Source organism: Balaenoptera physalus, assembly GCF_965194825.1.
Source record: "Balaenoptera physalus genome assembly, chromosome: 5".
In the NCBI taxonomy this organism is placed as follows: domain Eukaryota; kingdom Metazoa; phylum Chordata; class Mammalia; order Artiodactyla; family Balaenopteridae; genus Balaenoptera; species Balaenoptera physalus.
The window spans coordinates 79,497,058-79,515,564 of NC_138884.1; the positions used below are offsets into that span (position 1 = coordinate 79,497,058).

The 18,507-nt window shown below is 37.6% G+C and overlaps 1 protein-coding gene and 1 long non-coding RNA gene across 2 annotated transcripts in view; one reads left to right on the forward strand and one right to left on the reverse strand.

Annotated features, from left to right (window-relative positions):
- Positions 1 to 18,507, forward strand: part of CORIN (corin, serine peptidase) — a 261,470-nt gene that overhangs the window by 200,726 nt on the left and 42,237 nt on the right. The window contains 2 exon segments of the mRNA XM_082462463.1: positions 15,628 to 15,744; positions 18,360 to 18,409. Of these exon segments, the coding sequence (XP_082318589.1) occupies positions 15,628 to 15,744; positions 18,360 to 18,409 (167 nt within the window).
- On the reverse strand, positions 8,480 to 15,567 carry LOC309661158. The gene is made up of 2 exons (XR_014263875.1): positions 11,555 to 15,567; positions 8,480 to 11,240 (listed from the first exon to the last, which is right to left on the reverse strand). It is a non-coding gene; the product is annotated as an uncharacterized lncRNA (long non-coding RNA).

Genomic DNA, 18,507 nt, shown 5'->3' on the forward strand with positions numbered 1-18,507 from the left:
TATTGAAAATTCCTTTTTAAGCAACACAAATCTTTTTAATAAGTTGAGAAATAGAACTCGAAGTTGCTGGTATTTCAATTTACCCTGTGTAATGTAGGAAATGTAAATTAGGAAAGAGTTCACCATTTTTGCTTCTTAGAATGAAAAGCCACTCACTCTGGCTTTGATACAAACACACTGAAATCAATACTTTTAAAGTTGGATCGTTGGTGCAGGGTTTTCTTTTCTAGTTCTGTTGGGGTTGGAAAACAATAATTGAAAGGTCTTAGAATAGATATGTGAGTGTGTGTGTGTGTTTATACATATAAACACACACATATATTTTTTTCTTTTACCAATGATGGATGTGAGATTTGGGGGAAATATAGAAATGATGGAAATAAAAGATAAAGGATTTATAAAATTCTAGAATAAAGAATTGAGTAAATGTCACTTCCCAGGATTCCACTGAGCAAACCTGAAATAATTTTACAGTAATGAGCCATCCAATTATGGGTTAGCAACTGGCAGCACATTTTTGTTATCCCAGTTTGAAGAATTACGTAAATACCAGCCTCTTCAGCCCATTTTTCCCATGTAAAGTCCCACATCTTTGGAAAATTGAGTAACTGATGATATAATAAGAGAGTTTTAAACTTTGCCACAGTGGAAAAATTATATTTGCCAAGATCGATTAAATTGTACTTTATTTTCTCCACTTCCTTATTGTGTTTAAATGAAAGGGGATATGACTGTGATCAGAGATAGAGTAAAAGCTTTTTGAAGGAGCTTTGCTTTCCTCTCACCAGATACAAGGTTCTTTCTTTCTTTTTTTTTTTTTTACATCTCACTCTTTTTTTATTTATTATATATTTTTTAACATCTTTATTGGACTATAATTGCTTTACAATGGTGTGTTAGTTTCTGCTTTATAATATAGTGAATCAGCTATATGTATACTATATCCCCATATCTCCTCCCTCTTGCGTCTCCCTCCCACCCTCCCTATCCCACCCCTCTAGGTGGTCACAAAGCACCGAGCTGATCTCCCTGTGCTATGCGGCTGCTTCCCACTAGCTATCTATTTTACATTTGGTAGTGTATATATGTCCATGCCACTCTCTCACTTTGTCCTAGCTTACCCTTCCCCCTCCCCATGTCCCCCTCCTCAAGTCCATTCTCTACGTCTGTGTCTTTATTCCTGTCCTGCCCCTAGGTTCATCAGAACCACTTTTTTTTTTTAAGATTCCATATATATATGTTAGTATACGGTATTTGTTTTTCTCTTTCTGACTCACTTCACTCTGTATGACAGTCTCTAGGTCCATCCACCTCACTACAAATAACTCAATTTCATTTTTGTAATGGCTGAATAATATTCCATTGTATATATGTGCCACATCTTCTTTATCCATTCATCTGTTAATGGACACTTAGGTTGCTTCCATGTCCTGGCTATTGGAAATAGAGCTGCAGTGAACATTGTGGTACATGACTCTTTTTGAATTATGGTTTTCTCAGGGTATATGCCCAGTAGTGGGATTGCTGGGTCATATGGTAGTTCAATGTTTAGTTTTTTAAGGAACCTCCATACTGTTCTCCATAGTGGCTGTATCAATTTACATTCCCAACAAGGTTATTTCTTAATAAGAAAACTTGATTGTGTAATGACAGATAACTCCACTGAGAGTTCTGAGGGAGCGTCGGAACTACAAAGGTTTTATAACCAGAAAATTCTTTTGACAAGCCACCTTGTTCTGTTGCAAATGGAATGGATCATGTTTAAAATATTCTACTTTATATTTCTTCTAATTTTTTGAATTTTGGACTTAAATTTTTTATTGTGGTAAAATGCATGACATAAAACTCACCATTTTAACCATTTTAAAGTGTACAATTCAGTGGCATTTAGTATATTCATAATGTTGTGCAGCCATCACCATTATCTGACTTAGTTCACTAAGCGTAATGTTTTCATGCATCCATGTATCAGTACTTTATTTCTGCTTATGGCTGAATAATATTCCATTGTGTGGATACACCATATTTTTAAATCTATTCATCCATTGATGAATTCCTCCATTTCAGTGGTCTCTACCTTTGGCTACTGTGTGCATATTGGATTTTTAAAAAAATCTCTTTGCTCCATTTCCTTAACATAGTGGGAAAATGTCATTGCAATATCTTAGATATTTAAAATCTAGAATAGACGTTTAGATTTTTTAAAGATAACTTTATTTCATAGGAGGGCTAGGAAAATTTGAGAGAGCAGTATGGTTGGAAAACCATAACTGTTATTTGACTAAGTTAATGGGTAAGAAGTGATTCACCTTCGAAGTAAATGAGTACAAAAGGTAACCTTAATGTTTTTGTAGTTTTGGATTGCCTGCAAGTTTACTCTTCTGTTTATGTGGGTGGCTCATGAATTGACAGAAATCTGGAGAACCAGGCTGGGTCAGGAACACAGAAAATGGGCAAGATGAGGCCAAATTCCTGCTGTGGCAATGGGATGCTTAGGAAGCTGCTGTCACCACTGTCCCTGGAGACCAGTTGCTGTGCTGCCGACTCACAGTTCTGCCGCTGGTGCTTCAAATTAACTCTAAGTAACCCTGAACCTTTGAGTCATTTCTTCCACATTCAAAGTCCCTAATAGGAGGGTCTCTTTGACCATGACTAGACATTGACCTACACGCCAGCTGCCAGAGGGAGGGGAGAGGGATGAGTTGTCCTCTTTTAGCTTCTGGGGTGGAGTGTCCACTCCATGGGCCTGCCTTGATACTGTCAAACATACTCTGCATCCAAAACTTGAAGTTGAAAAAACAACCCCAACTAGTTCTATTCAGTATCTTCCTCCTTGTTTTTTGAGCCTCAGCTTGTGGGTCTTGTACAGGAGTAGGCGCCGTGTGGAGGATGCACAGGTGAATAACATCATCAAAGAGCTTCCCCACGTGGTGGGGAAGACATATTATCTTGATACTCTCATATAAATTCTTTAAATCATTCATTCATTCATTCATTCAGTAAACATTTAAGAGAAAAGCACTGTAGTATTGTATCCAAAACGAACATACCTTAACTCCAAATAGATCACTCAGCTACTTCAGGGGGTATATTTTGGAGCTAGTTTGTTTAAAATGCAGATCTACACCAAATTACATGTTTTGCAGGGATTCTACGGAGATGCTTTCACGATAGAAGCAGTTGATTAAAAGCACCTGCACTTAGAGTTTTTCAGACCTAAATCATGCTTTCCATGTCTAACAGCAGAAATGCTAGGCTCTCAACTAAGTGCTTGTCCAAATGAGAGGATTCAGAGTTCTCTTCTGAATCTGAAAACATTTTACCCCCATCTGCAGGTATCTCTAGAGTTCACCCCAGCTGGAAGTATGATGACTATTTGATTAGACAAGGGTATAAATCAAGCCCCTAAATTCTCATGACAGTATATTGACTTTGCTACCTGCGTGTCCAGTATCAGAAACATATGGACATTTATTTAATCAACAGTACAAATCAGAATTTAGACTGCCCTCTAATACTTGCCAAATGCTCAGTTGAGACATCTGGTATTTGAGGAAGTTGGTCTACGGGAATGTGATTCTCTGGGTCTCTTGGCCTCATAAGCTTATCTCTATAAAAGTTAGATCATCTGGAAATAGGCTGTACTATTTTGGCAAAAATTCCTTTGTAGAGTTAGTTGCAATTTTATTTTATGCCCTAATCTTTTAGAGTTTGTCAACAGAAGAAACATCCTTCCAAAGAATGTTTCTGTGTCTTGGGCAAAACCGCAAAGACAGTATCTGTTATATTACCTAAGAGTCCCTGATATAAGGATTTACATTGTAATTTTTCCAAACATGTACTCCCAGGACAAAGTTTCTAACTTCACATTTCATTTATCATGTAAGAACTATTTAATCCAGGATGGTTTCCTTATTGATTGACTTCCATGATGCTCGGAGACAGATTCAGTCCTCTGTAGTAGTCAGTCTAGCCCAGGTTGCTGGTCCTGTACATGTAAACCATGGAAAGGAAGTTCAAAACCTTGTAGTTGTTTTTAAAAAAATTAAGATATAATTCAGATACCATAAAATTCACTGTTTAAAAGTGTACAATTCAGTTGTTTTTAGTATCATCACAAAATAGTTGTAATCATCATCACTGTCTAATTCCAGAACATTTTCATCACTCAAAAAAGAAACCCTATGCTCATTAGCAGTCACTCTCCATTCCTCCTTCCCTTCAGCCCCTAAAAAATACTAATTTACTTTCTGTCTCTATAGATTTGCCTATTTTGCATGTTTCACGTATAGAATCATGCAAAATATTTTTTGTCTGACTTCTTTCACTTAGTAAAATGCTTTTAAGGTTCATCCATGTTGTACTATGTATCAGTACGCCATTCCTGTTTATGGCCGAATAATATTCTATTGTGTAGATAGAGCCACATTTTGATTATCCATTCATCATCTGATGGCCATTTTGGTTGTTTCCACTTTTTAGCTCTTATGAATAATGCTGCTATGAACATTCATGTACAAGTTTTTGTGTGAACATATGTTTTCATTTCTCTTGGGTGTATACTTAAGACTAGAATTACTGGGTCAAGTCGTAACTCTATGTTTAACTTTTTGAATGACTACCAAACTGTTTTCCAAAGAGGCCACACCACTTTATACACTACCAGCAATGCGTGAGAGTTCCAGTTTCTCCATCTCCTCACCAACACTTGTTCTTGTTCATATTTTTGATGGTCTGCATTCAGTGTATTCAAAAATGATATTGTTCATTTTTTGATCTGGGTGATCAAGAGAGGGAATATATAGAGAGAAGATAAGAAGATCAAGGACTGAGCCCTAACATTAAGGGGATCAGAGAAGAGAAGCAGCAAGCCAAAGGAGATGAAAAAGAACAACTAGTGCAGTAGGAGTATGTGGTATCCTGAAAGACAATTGAAGAAAGCATATAAAGGAAGAAGTGAGGGTCAGTTCTATCAAATGCTGCTGAGAAGTAAAATGAGGACTGAAAATGACTGTTGGTTTCAGCAACATGCATGTCATTGACGTGAGCAGTTTCAATAGAGTGAGGGGGCAAACGCCTAAGTGATAGTAGGAAGAGAGAAAAGACAGTAAGTGTAGAACTATTTGGGGGAATTTTGACAAAAAGAGAAGCAAAGAAGGATGAGCAGCGACTGGTGAAGGAAATAGGGTTAGGAGATCTTTGGTCCCTCCGTTTCCGTAAAAGCTCTCACTATCCCATGACTGAATTTCTAATAGAGCCCTACCTGCTGTAATACAAACATCATGTTCGATTGCTATAGACTGAGTGTTCATGTCCCCCCCCAAATTCACATGTGAAATCCTAACCCCCAGTGTGAAGGTATTAAGCAGCGGGGCCTTTAAGAGGTGATTGGGACATGAGAATGGAGCCCTCAAGAACGGGATTAGTAACTTACACAAGAGACCGCACAGAGTTCCCTCTCCCCTTTCATCATGTGATGACATAGCAAGAAGATGGCTGTCTGTGACTGAGGAAATGGGCCTTCACCAGACACCAAATCTGCTATTACCTTGACCTTGGACTTCCAGCCTCTAGAACTATGGGAAATAAATCCCTGTTGTTAATAAGCCACCCAGTCTATGGTAATTTGTTATAGAGGCCTGAATGGACTAAGGCAGAAATAAATCATTTTCTGTCAAAGGTCTTTTTTCATTTGACATTTTTTTTTTTAACCAAATGAGTTTCCCAACTGGCAGGCCCACCGCAAACTAGCTCGTCTTTCTTCAACTTCATATCCTTGTACATTCTCCTCCTCTCTTTGTGTACTGTCTGGTCTTTTATCTGTGCTCTGTAGACACATTCCTTCCTGCTTCTGCCTCTGTGTCCATAGATGCATTGTTTTTACATTCCCTATCCAAATTCTTCAGGGCCTCACTCAAGCCTCAAGACTTCTGCGAAGACTTTCTCATCTCCTTGACCTCTTTTGCCCCTGAATTTCCTGTGGTACTTAAAAAATCAGTACTATGCGATATCCCTCTTAATTCTACAATGCTGTATATCATTTGTATATATTTTTTGATTCTTCATTTATTTCCCAGAATAGGTTACACAGACTAATAATGGCCAATCTTAATTATGTGCCAGGCTGTTCTGAGTACTTGATAAGTATTATCTCAGTTTATCCACATTGTAATCCTATAAGACAAGTAGTATTGTTATTTCTACTTTATGTACGAGGAAACTGAGGATTAGAGAGGCCAAGGAACTTTGCTAAGTCGCAGAAAAATACAGAGCTAGGATGTAAGTCCAAGCAAGTGCAAGAGATCTCTTGGGTACTAGGAGTAGATCCCCTCTGGCACCCAGTTCTTCAGTAAAAATGCCATGACTGATGTGGCCAACCAGCTTCTTAAACGTAAACCCCATTTAGTATTGCTTTATATAGGTGTTTTGTGGCAGATCTTAGTATCACCTTGTGATCTTATTGTTGTAGGATTTTTAAGTGGATAGCAGTGAGGAGGTGGTGGTGGTGGAAATTCATCATGCAGGACCATGATCTAAGTGTTTTTCACTTTTTGAAAAGTCATATAGTAATAAGTACATGCTTGTCGTATTCTAAGTAGATGTCAGCTGAAGCAAATCCACGAAGTGTTATTTTCTTTCACATGCAGCTTTGTAGCTTCTCTGGCAGACATGTGGTTTTGGGCATGGGAAATTAATTTCTTAACACATTCCCAAGAAGCTGCTAGTTAAATGAGTGCCTGGATGAGAAGAAAATCATAAAGTCCAATGTGTGAGTGTAGAATTCTCTGGAACATGCTGTTCTGAGGTAAGAAGAATAATTTTCCTGAAAAAGTGTTACATCCTAAAGGAAGAGGAAATATTTTTTAAGGTCTTTCATGAGACCACTAGGTATGAGGCTTTTCATAAGCAAGAGCAAGGTGAGTCTACCAGTTGTCCTAAGAGCATTTCCACATGATCACTACCAGCAAGCTCTGCCAAGAATTCGGATCATTTGTTAGCAAACTGAATCTCAAACTGTGTCAGTTGGGTTAATGAATAATTTATGAAAGTAAATGGAAACTTCTCAGTGGTGTAGGGAAATTCACCGTTATTAACTGGAATAAAACTATGCTAGATCCTGGATTAAGCACATTTTTTTTACTCTCTTACATTCCATTTTGTGATAAAAATGTTCACAATTAAAAAATAGATTCAAATCAGGATTTATAAAATCAAAGATGGTTTCCATGAGTTCTCCAGAATTGTCAAAACACACCTTTCCACCAAAAATATCAGGGCTAATTGTGAGCAAGATGGTCCTGGAATGAGGAAGAATCAATCTCTGTAAAGTCTTTGGGGACATCAGATTCTCTAGTCATCATAGTGCATTGCCATTGGCAGGAATATGAATGGGTCCTAGGTAAGTAAGAACATGATTTACAACTTGAGAATCCATCAGAAATTAACCAGAAAGACCTGTGTTATTTCTGTTAGAAGTCCTTATATGGCAGCATCCCCCATTTGGAACTACACCAGAGACTCCTGGTGATGACTTAGCTTCTTCATGTTTTCTTTGAAACCTACTGCAATTTGGCTTGCTTTTTACCCCCAAGACAGGACTGATAGTAATGATATCATCTAAATGCCAACTCCACTGGTCTTTTCATTTTATTTTTACAGTTTGGAATCAAAGTCCAATTTCTTACTCTGGCCTATAAAGCATAATCTGGCCCCTGCCTCACTCTCTGACCCCATCTCCTAGCACTCTCCACTTGTCCGCTAAATGTTAGACACATTGACCTTATTACTGATATTCCAGTGCTGTAAACTCATTCCCATCTCGGGAGCTTTGGCTTCACAGTTCCTTTTGTTTGGAAGGCTGATCTCTAGACCTTAACAGGATCACCTCCATCTCATCATTCATGTCTCTAAGCTTGTATATCAACTATTTACAAAGGTCTTCCTTGACAACCCTAGTTAGAGCAGCTTTCACACTCACCAAGGTACTCACTATGTGCTTACTCTGCCTCCTCCAAGCACTTATTGGTATCAGAAATTATTTTTTCACATGTTTGTAATTTGTTCCTCTCACTAAAACTTCTTTAGGGAGGGACTCCATCTGATATAACACCAGTGTGTTGTCTCCATTTCCATTCCAGCTTATTAACCTTATTAATCATCAGTTGTAACCCTTGTCCATCTGACTGTGTCATTTGTCTAAATTCTGCCAGGGTGATATTCCTTTGGCAATGAGTAAACTGAGTTCACTGAACACTCACTGATTAACCCATTGTGTCATTCATGAACATAAGTCTAATATCTACCCAATCTTGTACTCTTCCTACATCTTCCAAAAGCTAACAAAAGAACATGTAGATCTTGACTCTGAGGCATAATAATCTTTTGAACTAAAAAATTTCAAGTGAAGTCACTTGTAGCAGACATTTATTGTGTTGCTTCTCTGCCTCCCTCCTTTTTTTTTTTTAAATTTTTTTTTAGATTTATTTATTTATTGATTGATTGATTGATTGCTATGTTGGGTCTTTGTTTCTGTGCGAGGGCTTTCTCTAGTTGCGGCAAGCGGGGGCCACTCTTCATCGCGGAGCGTGGGCCTCTCACTATCGTGGCCTCTCTTATTGTGGAGCACAGGCTCCAGACGCGCAGGCTCAGTAGTTGTGGCTCACGGGCCTAGCTGCTCCGCGGCATGTGGGATCTTCCCAGACCAGGGCTCGAACCCATGTCCCCTGCATTGGCAGGCAGATTCTCAACCACTGCGCCACCAGGGAAGCCCCAGCCTCCCTCCTTTTCCTTTGAGACCTACATCCCTTCATTTTGGGGACTTGCTTCACTTCCCATTCTATCCTTGGGATCCAAAAGGGGGCTGCCATCTTTGTACATGACCCACTTTTCTTGGCCTCAGTGATTGGTAGAGGGGTAGGTAATACCTCACCCAAGCTGGACTAATCAAAGGACCTCACTCCTGGGCTACAGTGACTGGTTGTGTGATACTTAAAGTTTTTCAATAAGATTTGTTTTAAGTGTACTGGGGAGAGAAGACGTCTTTCCTTTTTGGTCACAAAGATGAAGGATTTGAGTTTAGAGCTGCAGGCAGCCTGTCCCCTGGCTTGTGGAAAAGTCACTTGGAGGTCACTAAAACCACCCTCCCACCTCGTCCTCCTCCCTCCGACTGAAGGAAGTGGAGATGAGAGATGGAGAGTCGTGAAGGTGCTTGGTCCCCAGGCACCAGCCATCCTGAAGACCATCCACATCCCTTTAGTGATTGATTACATTTCTACTTTTTGATATTCAGATATTCGGGCACTATTTTAGGTACTAAAATGCTGATTTTTGTTGTTGATGGTGGTGTAATACTATTAACTGAATATTTTTTAAAGCCCTGAAGTTTGAATTATTTTATTTCGTAATGTACCCAGAGAGTCATATTCTGCCTTAAAAGTTTGAATTGAATAAAGGTGCACTTTCTCTATGCCTATAATATCAAGATGAGGAAGAAAAGAGCAATTGATGAAGCAAAGCTTCTGTTAGAAAAATAAATTCTACTTTGGTTCCAAGACTTTCTGAACTAGTGGAATAAAAAATGGCATATTGTAATTGAAACTGGTAATCTTTAGTTTTACACTGATGAACTAAAAGAAGGTAAAGACAAGCAGGAAACATTTTCTAAACAACTAAATAAGTTTCTTTCAAGACAATGTTGTCTCTGTCTCTTAAAAATTAAAAAATAAATGTCCCCAAAGTTTTCCTCCAAGTTATCAAAAAAGAAATGAGATCTTTTTTTGAAGATAAAATAGCCAGAAGGAAATACTTGGACTACTGTAGATTCTGAAAGAGGTATATACTTATTGCTCAAAAATATACTTACAACCTAACACCATTTATTGAGTTTGTTTTACAGTATAAGATTGAAATCTTGTAAATGATCAAGTGACATTTTAACTTTATGATTAATTTTTTTATATCTGTAATGAAATGTTTATTTTAAATAGTGCTTTATTAGTTTTATTTTCTAATTTATATGAGAATGAGAGTATATATTTAATAGCTACAGTTTTCAATTTATTGTATGTTAGAAATGGATTATGTCATTGATTTTTTTATGAAATATGAATAGTCTATAATTTAATTTTATAATCTATAACTTCTCTTTTCTTTGAGATAGTTTTTGTCACTTGTACCTGTAAATCATGGCCTAACACAGTTATTATACTCTACCTTTGAGGTAGATAAATGAATAAAATTATATATTTTCAGTTAAGATTACAATAAAAAATATTTTTAAATACTTATATTACTGGAAAAATAAACTCAGACTTTATGCTCTTCTTTGAAACATTTCTATTGACGGGAGTTTTGCTGTATAAAGTGTAACCTGAGCTATCTAACCAGACAAACAATTCTATGGTCATCTTCACTTGTGTTTATTTGCAACCAATGATGCCTTTCTGTCAATATTTCTAGGTCTTCCTTCTACCTGGCAAAATAATTTAACTAGCTTTTAATATTAACATGTCTAAACTATAGGAACCAAACAGAGACAATAACATGACAGGGTTTAAGATAAGATTTTTGAAATCAGATACGAAATGTTTAACAGAAAGGTTCCAAGTTCTGAGGAGGATATTTAGAATTGCAAATAATGTATCCACTGCACAAGGAATTTGTATTTCAAGACTAACCATCAGTACTGAGGTTGAAGACTCATTACTTTCCCAAGGAATAGATGCCATAGAATAGACCTGGTCCTTCCACTGGAATGTGTGGCATGTCTAGGTAAGTCCTGCACTACTGTCTTGCTGACAAAAGTAAAGAAGCCCTTTGCTTTGTGGGATTTGCGCTGCCTTTCATTTTTTAGGTAAGCAGCCCCTACGTAATTATAATACAAGCATGAAATGCCTCGTTACTCAACACCAAGTGACCTGAAAGTGAGATAAGAATAAGCCAAGTTGTCTAGAGATCTGATTGTTCACGTAAGCCTTAAAATATAGACTTCCTTTCAAAATATCAGGATGTTTCAGAATTCTAGATATGTTCTATTTTCTCATTTCAGTGGGTATGGGGGAATTATACATTTTTTATATGTCTTATGGCCACACATTTCAAGAAGCAGATTTGAGCGAAATTCTCTTGCTTCTTTGTGCAGTACTGCTTTTAGACCCAGAGCAGAGGGACCTTGCCCTGGACCCCAGAATTCAACCAGCGGTGACTTTGCCCCGAGGGGACTTTAGGAAATGTCTGTAGACCTTTTTTTTTTTTTTTTTTTTTGTTAATTAATTTATTTATATTTGGCTGTGTTGGGTCTTCGTTTCTGTGCAAGGGCTTTCTCCAGTTGCGGCGAGCGGGGGCCATTCTTCATCGCGGTGCGCGGGCCTCTCACTGCTGCGGCCTCTCCCGTTGTGGAGCACAGGCTCCAGACGCACAGGCTCAGTAATTGTGGCTCACGGGCCTAGTTGCTCTGCGGCATGTGGGATCTTCCCAGACCAGGGCTTGAACCCGTGTCCCCTGCATTGGCAGGCAGACTCTCAACCACTGCGCCACCAGGGAAGCCCCTGTAGACCTTTTTGATTGTCAGTCCAGGAGTGGTGTGGTGATACTAGTATTTTGTATGTGGAAACCAGGGGTGATACTGAACATCCTGCAGTGCCCAGGACAGCCCCACATAGCTAATAATTATCTGGCATAAAATGTCAGTAGTGCCAAAGGTGAGAAACCCTGATTTAGAGGGACCACTCTGGCCTTTCTCCTTAGCTGTGCCTCACCTCATGGGGCAAAGAGTCTGCCCACCAGAGGTATGCCCACCTGGAGCCCGGTGAACTGTTTTCAAAGTGTGGTCCCAGACCACAGCATCTGTATCACCTGGCATCTTGTTAGATAGGCAAATTGGGGGCCCCATCTCAGACTTACCAAACCTGGAAATCTGGGTATGGGGCCAACAATCTTTGTTGTAACTGGTCCTCCAGTTGATTCTAATGAATGCTAAAGTTTGAAAACCACTGTTCCAAGGAGTCCAAGAATTCTATATTTGAACCTAAAAGATATGTTGATCAAGATGGGAAGATAGAATATGTTTTCTTTAACAGCTTGTTAACTTGATTTATAATATCTAAATATGTAGACATATGGGCCTCCATTTATACTCTCGCTCTGGGCCCCTCAAATGTTTGGGATGGGTCTATGTCTTAGTTTTCTCACACTGTCAAAAGAGGACATTGGAGTAGATTGTTGCTTAAATTTCATTCTCTGTATATGATTTCATAGCTGCTCTAGAAGCATTTGGGTCTGACTGCATTCCCTGCTCAGACTCCCTTAGGATACAGTGACTTTGATGCTTCATCACTAGCAAGATGCTTTTTTGCTCTTTTGCTCTCTACCCAACAGGATTTGTCTCTTGATATAATATGGAAAAAGATAAGTCAAATGCATCACCAACTGTTAAACAGAATTTGAGCAGTTAAGTTCCAGATATGTTTTAATAGCATGACTTACATTATGTACGTAGTTATACAAATTTAAAAGTATAGACAAACCTACTCTTGATAAGTTTGTAAATTGACATTACTCTTTGAAGGGGAAGTTAATAAAAAATTTACATTTTGATTCAATAATTTTATTTCTAGGAACTTATTCTCAAGTCACATGTGTGCATGTAAGCAAAGGTGAATGGTTAAGAGTATTAACTGCTGCTTTTTTTGTTATAGCCAGAAATTGGAAACGGCCTCAAGAGTGGATTGGTAAAGTAAATGTACATCCATATAATGGAACACTTTGCAGCTATGGAAAGAACATGGTGTGTGCCCTTAATAGAGGAGGGCTGCGTAGTGTTCATAGTGTTAGAAGTGGTACTCTGATGTCAGACCAAAGAGACTCAATACCAGAGCTGTGTGACCTTGGGAAAATTACTTATTCTCGCTTTGCCTCAATTTTTTCATCTCCAAAATGGGGAATAATAATAAAGCATACTTCACAAAGTTGTTGAGAGGATTAAATAATATAAAACAAGTTACTAATCTTTTAGTGCTTGCCCTACAGAAAATAGTTATTAGTTAATAATAATAATATCATTATTATTATCTATAGCTATTATTATGCAAAGACTTCCAAGATAAATCATTAAATGAAAACATCATCAACACCACGCAGAACAGTGTGTATAGACTAAAAAAAGAGGGGTGTATGTACAAGGACTACAGAAAAAGCTTGGCAAGAATACTCAAATGCTATTTACAGTGATGGTTTTTATACATCTTGGATGGGAAGGATATTTTTTCATTGTATAATGTTTGGGTTTTTTCCATGTGTAAGTATTACTTTCATGATTTTAAAAATTTAAAGAAAAAAGTAAAAGTTGAAATCACACAGATGCTCAGATTCTGTATAATGGCAGAAGCCGACATATGGATTCACTGATATTTTTTTAATGGGCCATAAGATGACATTTCTAGGGCTGCAAGATTTATTTTTGTGCATGAGAAGCATGCTGGGGTTTAAGAATTTCATGGGAAACTAACTTTTGTAATGATACTGCCTTCTTGTTGATGATGAATTTCTTAGATTTTCCACTTGGTGTAACTGAGAGATTCAGGCTAAATTGCCTTTCTTGTTGGAGGTTAATGAATGAAATGCAAAAATATCCCTTGAGGTGACTGAAGGGACCTCGCGAGTTGAAAGACTAAAGCGTCCTTTGCAATGATTTTCCTGTTTAGCATCAGTGCAAATCCTGTGCTGACTTGTCCCCATGCAAGTCCCTGTTGCCCTGTGAATATCTGCCTAAAGAATGATTTCATTAAATAACAAATCTGAAGCCGATCTTCCTTTGGCTTTTTGCGGGTAAAATGCCTGGATTTAGGAGGCCACAGATTGTTCTATTGCAGAAAGGAATTCTCAGGATGCAGCTATCAAGAGAAACACCATGAGTGGTGTGTGTGGCCTCTGATTTTTGTATTTTCCATCCCACTGTGCCTCTGCATACAGCACTTCTGGGATTACTGAAAAGCCAGAGCCTCATTTTGGTGAAGGAAAGAATTCTCATTTTGCAGTAGGTTTTGTGACATCTTCAAATATAAAACAGTTCATTCAAGTTTCTAAATAAATTAAAGCTTGTGCGATGCTTCTTAAAGCATGGGCAGGGTTAATGCCATTTGTTTTTAAATCAAATGATTAGAATTCATCCATGATTAAGGACTCTGTTTTGTTTTTAATCTTTGGTTCTTATTCTATCCTCAAGTCTTCTCTTTAGAGGGTTTTATTCTTTTTAAAATAACTGGATTTGGGGAGGATTTTGTTTCTTTTATTTTCTATTCTGTAATGACAGTAGTTTTAAAATAATCGGTAACCAGGGGAAGTGATAATTTTTCTTTCAGTGCCGCTGAATCTAACTTTTCTTCCCTTCCTGTGCCCCCCCTTTTTACAAAAAATTGGCATTCCATTATCAAAAAAAGAAAGTCAATAAGCTCACAGACTTGATGCTACTACAGCTTCAAGATTTCCAGGTTCATTTGAATCCTCAGCACTGCTTGCCATTCTTTTTAAGTTATCTTTGATGTGTTTCTCCAAATACTTCCACCAGGGAGCAATTTCATATACACGTCACTTTCCTCACCATTATGCACCCCTGCCACCCCCCCACACACCTTTATTCGAGGAGCGCCCCTCCTACTTGAAAAGAAAAGACTGTCTGATTGTCTGATTTGAATTCTCCTGATGAATTCTCTTGAATTCTCTCCCCATCTCCAAATCCAACTAAGTACCTGCTTCCTTCTCTCCTACTTCCAGATTCAGAAGGAGCCCTCGTTCCTCCTATCTAAAATGAATTCCTCTACCTCTCCTACCCTTAATAGCATCAGGTGATAAAAATCCAAAAGATTTTCTTCAAATATGGATTGCCTAAGTGAACCAATTATTTCATGAGGAATAGGATATTTTACATAAAAACCCAAACACTTTTGAAACCTAAGGTTTTAAATCTTGGGTACATCTTGGGTACAAGCATATTTATTTGATGATTGAATGAGACATTGACAGGAAAGTACTGGTGGAGTTTGAGTGAGAATATAGGTAAACAGCAAAATGATGTCATCTAACTCCTGTCTCTACTTTCTAGAGACCTTCCTAATTTTTAGTGCATAAAGATTCTGCAGTATGTTGAAAACATTCCACTCACAATTTTATACTGTCTGAACAGACACTAAATGGCCATTGATTCTCTTTACTTATTATTTATTTTAAGGTATTGCTTTATTGCAGGAATACCTTGGGCAAGAAAAGTGAAGGAAAAAATACTCCAGGCAGATAAATTTTACTTTTGATCCCTGCCTAAAGTTGCTCTTGTTTTTCAGGTCTTGGAACTTTTACATCGTATATGTCACAAAGTTCAAATACATGTCAGCAGAGAGAATGACTAAAATAGCTGTAACGGTGTGGCTCTTTATCGCTTCAGGATACTTTCAGTAGCTTCCCCTCTTGCTCATCACGTCCCATGCCAAACTTCTTCGAATACTCATCCCCCTGTTGAAATATTGGCTGATAACTTAATGCTTCTTTTTTATAAGAGAGTAAGTGCTAAATAATGATATTGCCTGCTCAAAGATCATTGCACTTTGAATATTTATCTGGTGTTTGCCCTTCTGTCAGAGAACCATCTGTGACCAAACTGATACAGGAACAGGAGCAAGACCAGCAGTGGCTGACATTGCACTCCGACTGGGAAAGCCTTAATGGGACCACTTTGCATGAACTGCTGGTAAAAGGGTAAGACACCCACCGCTGGAGCTGTGTAGAGTGGATTATGGAGCAAACATCTCTCATCAGGACCCTTCTTCTGTTTCTAATTTTAAGATAATCCACATTTGTCACATCAAAAAAGAGCTTCCATAGAATAGCTATGGGCCTTTATATTTCAACATCATTTGGCTTTTTTTCTTCTTTGTAGACATAGATCTTTTTCTCTTGGCTCATTACATTTTTCTTGAATGATGATTGCAGAAACTACCACGGTTAAGGAGGAGGAACTTGGGTTCTCATCTTGGAGTTTTTTCACATCCTATTAAAAATAAATTCTTAATATCTACACTTTCTACAGATGTTACATGGGACTAGTTAACAGAAGAAATTGAAATAATGGCAACTGATAAAACTGGGAGAGCCTGAGGAAAAAACAGACACAAAATAAAATTATAATCAAGTAACCTTGAAAATACACTTCTGAAAAATTGCCCCTAAAAAATCATGGCAACATTGCCTCCCTCATCTTGGGTAGGGGTGCAGGAGAAAGGTAAATTGAGGGAATTAACACTCATTTAGTGCTTGTTACATTATAGGGACATAGCTATAGAGTATTTAAATAACTTGCTCAAAACTCACAGCTCACAGATGATAAGTGATAGTCTCTGAACTCAAACCAAGTTTATCTGACTCCAAAGCTTTTAGTAACTGTTAGAGAAATCAGTACATAAGAACTCTAAAGAATAAAACTAAAGGTGGGCCATTTCTCTTTAGAATGTCTTGACATTTTCCCCATAGACCAAATTTGCAACCAAATTTCTGAATAGTTGTCAACTGAAGCACTTCCTCCAATGACCTGAGTCTTTCAACAGTGATTTGTTTCCCCAAACTGGGACTGCCAGAAAATCCCTTTCAGGTTAGATAGATAGATAGATAGATAGATAGATAGATAGATAGATAGATAGATAGATAGATAGAAAGAAAGATAGATAAACTCATTCTAAGTTGGGAGTTGGTGGACCTGTTCTAGTCCTGGCTTGCCAACTAGATGTGTGATCCTGTAAACCGCAATTTCCTTTAAAATAAAGAGTTGAGATACATAGTCTTTGGTCTTTTCCTATTCCTAAAAGATATGACTTTAAGATCTAACAACAACTAATTATTTGTATCTCTTCTCTGCCGGGTTCATTGTTAAGCTCTGCGGGGATGTAGAAGTGGATGAGGGGGACAAGGACCCTGGTCTCAGGAAACGTACATTGCAGAGGTAGACAGAGAGACGCTAAGCTAGTAATAAACAAAATGAATTTCAGATATTTGGAAGTGTTACAAAGAAACTAAGGATAACGAAATAGAGAGTGAGGAGGAGATGCGACTTCAGGTTGTGAGAAGGCAAAACGCAAATGTGCTTTTTCTGTATTATATAATTTATTGTATACACATATCCTCATGCAAATTTAGCAAGAAATGAAAATACAGTAGATCTTCAAAAAGGAATGTGGAAATGACATAGGGTTGGTTTTCTTTTTTCTGACATATCTGGGATTCTAAGCATGTCATAGTATTTTTGACAGTCCCAACATGTTTTTTTTTTCTTTTAAATTTGCATTGTGAATAAATGCTTGGAAGAGAACTTTGTGGTTAAAACTTAGTGTACCCTAAGCTGAATTCTCTTGTGCAGCCACATTGATAGATGCTTAAACCATGTTCTTGCCTTCAAAGCTAAACTCTGATTTTTAGAAAGTTCTTCCTTTCCTGAGTGCACTCTTTCTGTAAATTCTCCTCCGCCATCTAGAGTTACATGGGATGAATTTAATCCCCTTCTTCCTGTCAGCTAATCATAGATACACAGTTTAACATTGAAAGTCTCAGCAACATAGAAAACAAATATATGGTTGCCAAAGGGGAAAGGGAAGGGGGAGGGACAAATTAGGAGTATGGGATTAACAGATACAAACTAGTATACATAAAATAGATAAGCAACAAAGATTTACTGTATAGTATGGGGAATTATATTCAATATCTTATAATAACCTATAATGGACTATAATCAGAAAAAAACAATCACTGTGGTGTATACCTGAAACTAACACAATATTGTAAATCAACTATACTTCAACTTAAAAAGATAATAAAAAAAAGTCTCAAGATTCTTTTCTAGTCTAAATATTCAATTCCTTTCTCTGTTCTCTGACTTTTTGAAGTAATATTTTATTTCTCTCAAGCTATTTCTCAGCTTCTTTTGGACATACATGTCCTCTCCATAAGCATAAAAGTCTGACATGCTCCCTCCTCACCATACATTCTGAGAAGCAGACTAATGCCTTTCCTTTTCCTCTCCCTACTTTGAAAATCATTGAGTCAGTATTATGGGTGGTGCCACCAGCCAAGATGATGTGGGAAACTTTGCTAACAGTAGTTTCTCTTCCCACAAATGTGAAATTGTATAATAATGATATTAAATACACTTAAAAAAAGTACATCCTTTATATACCTCCACCTCCAAGGTGATATCTGACCACAGCCCTGCCTTGAGAATTCCTGACTTAAGTATAAGCTACTTCTTGCCTTTCACTGGTAAAGTGTTTGAAGTGAACAATAAATATGTAACTGAATAGTATGCCATTTTATGTTTCCAAATCTAGGCAGTCCTGTCACAGCAGAAGTAAGATTTCTCTTCTATGTACTAAACAAGGTGAGAGAATTAGTGGTGTAACAATGGGATATGAACTTAATTTAACTGGATTGGCTCAAGGGAAAAAATGATCACTTGTACGTGACAGCAAAGATGCA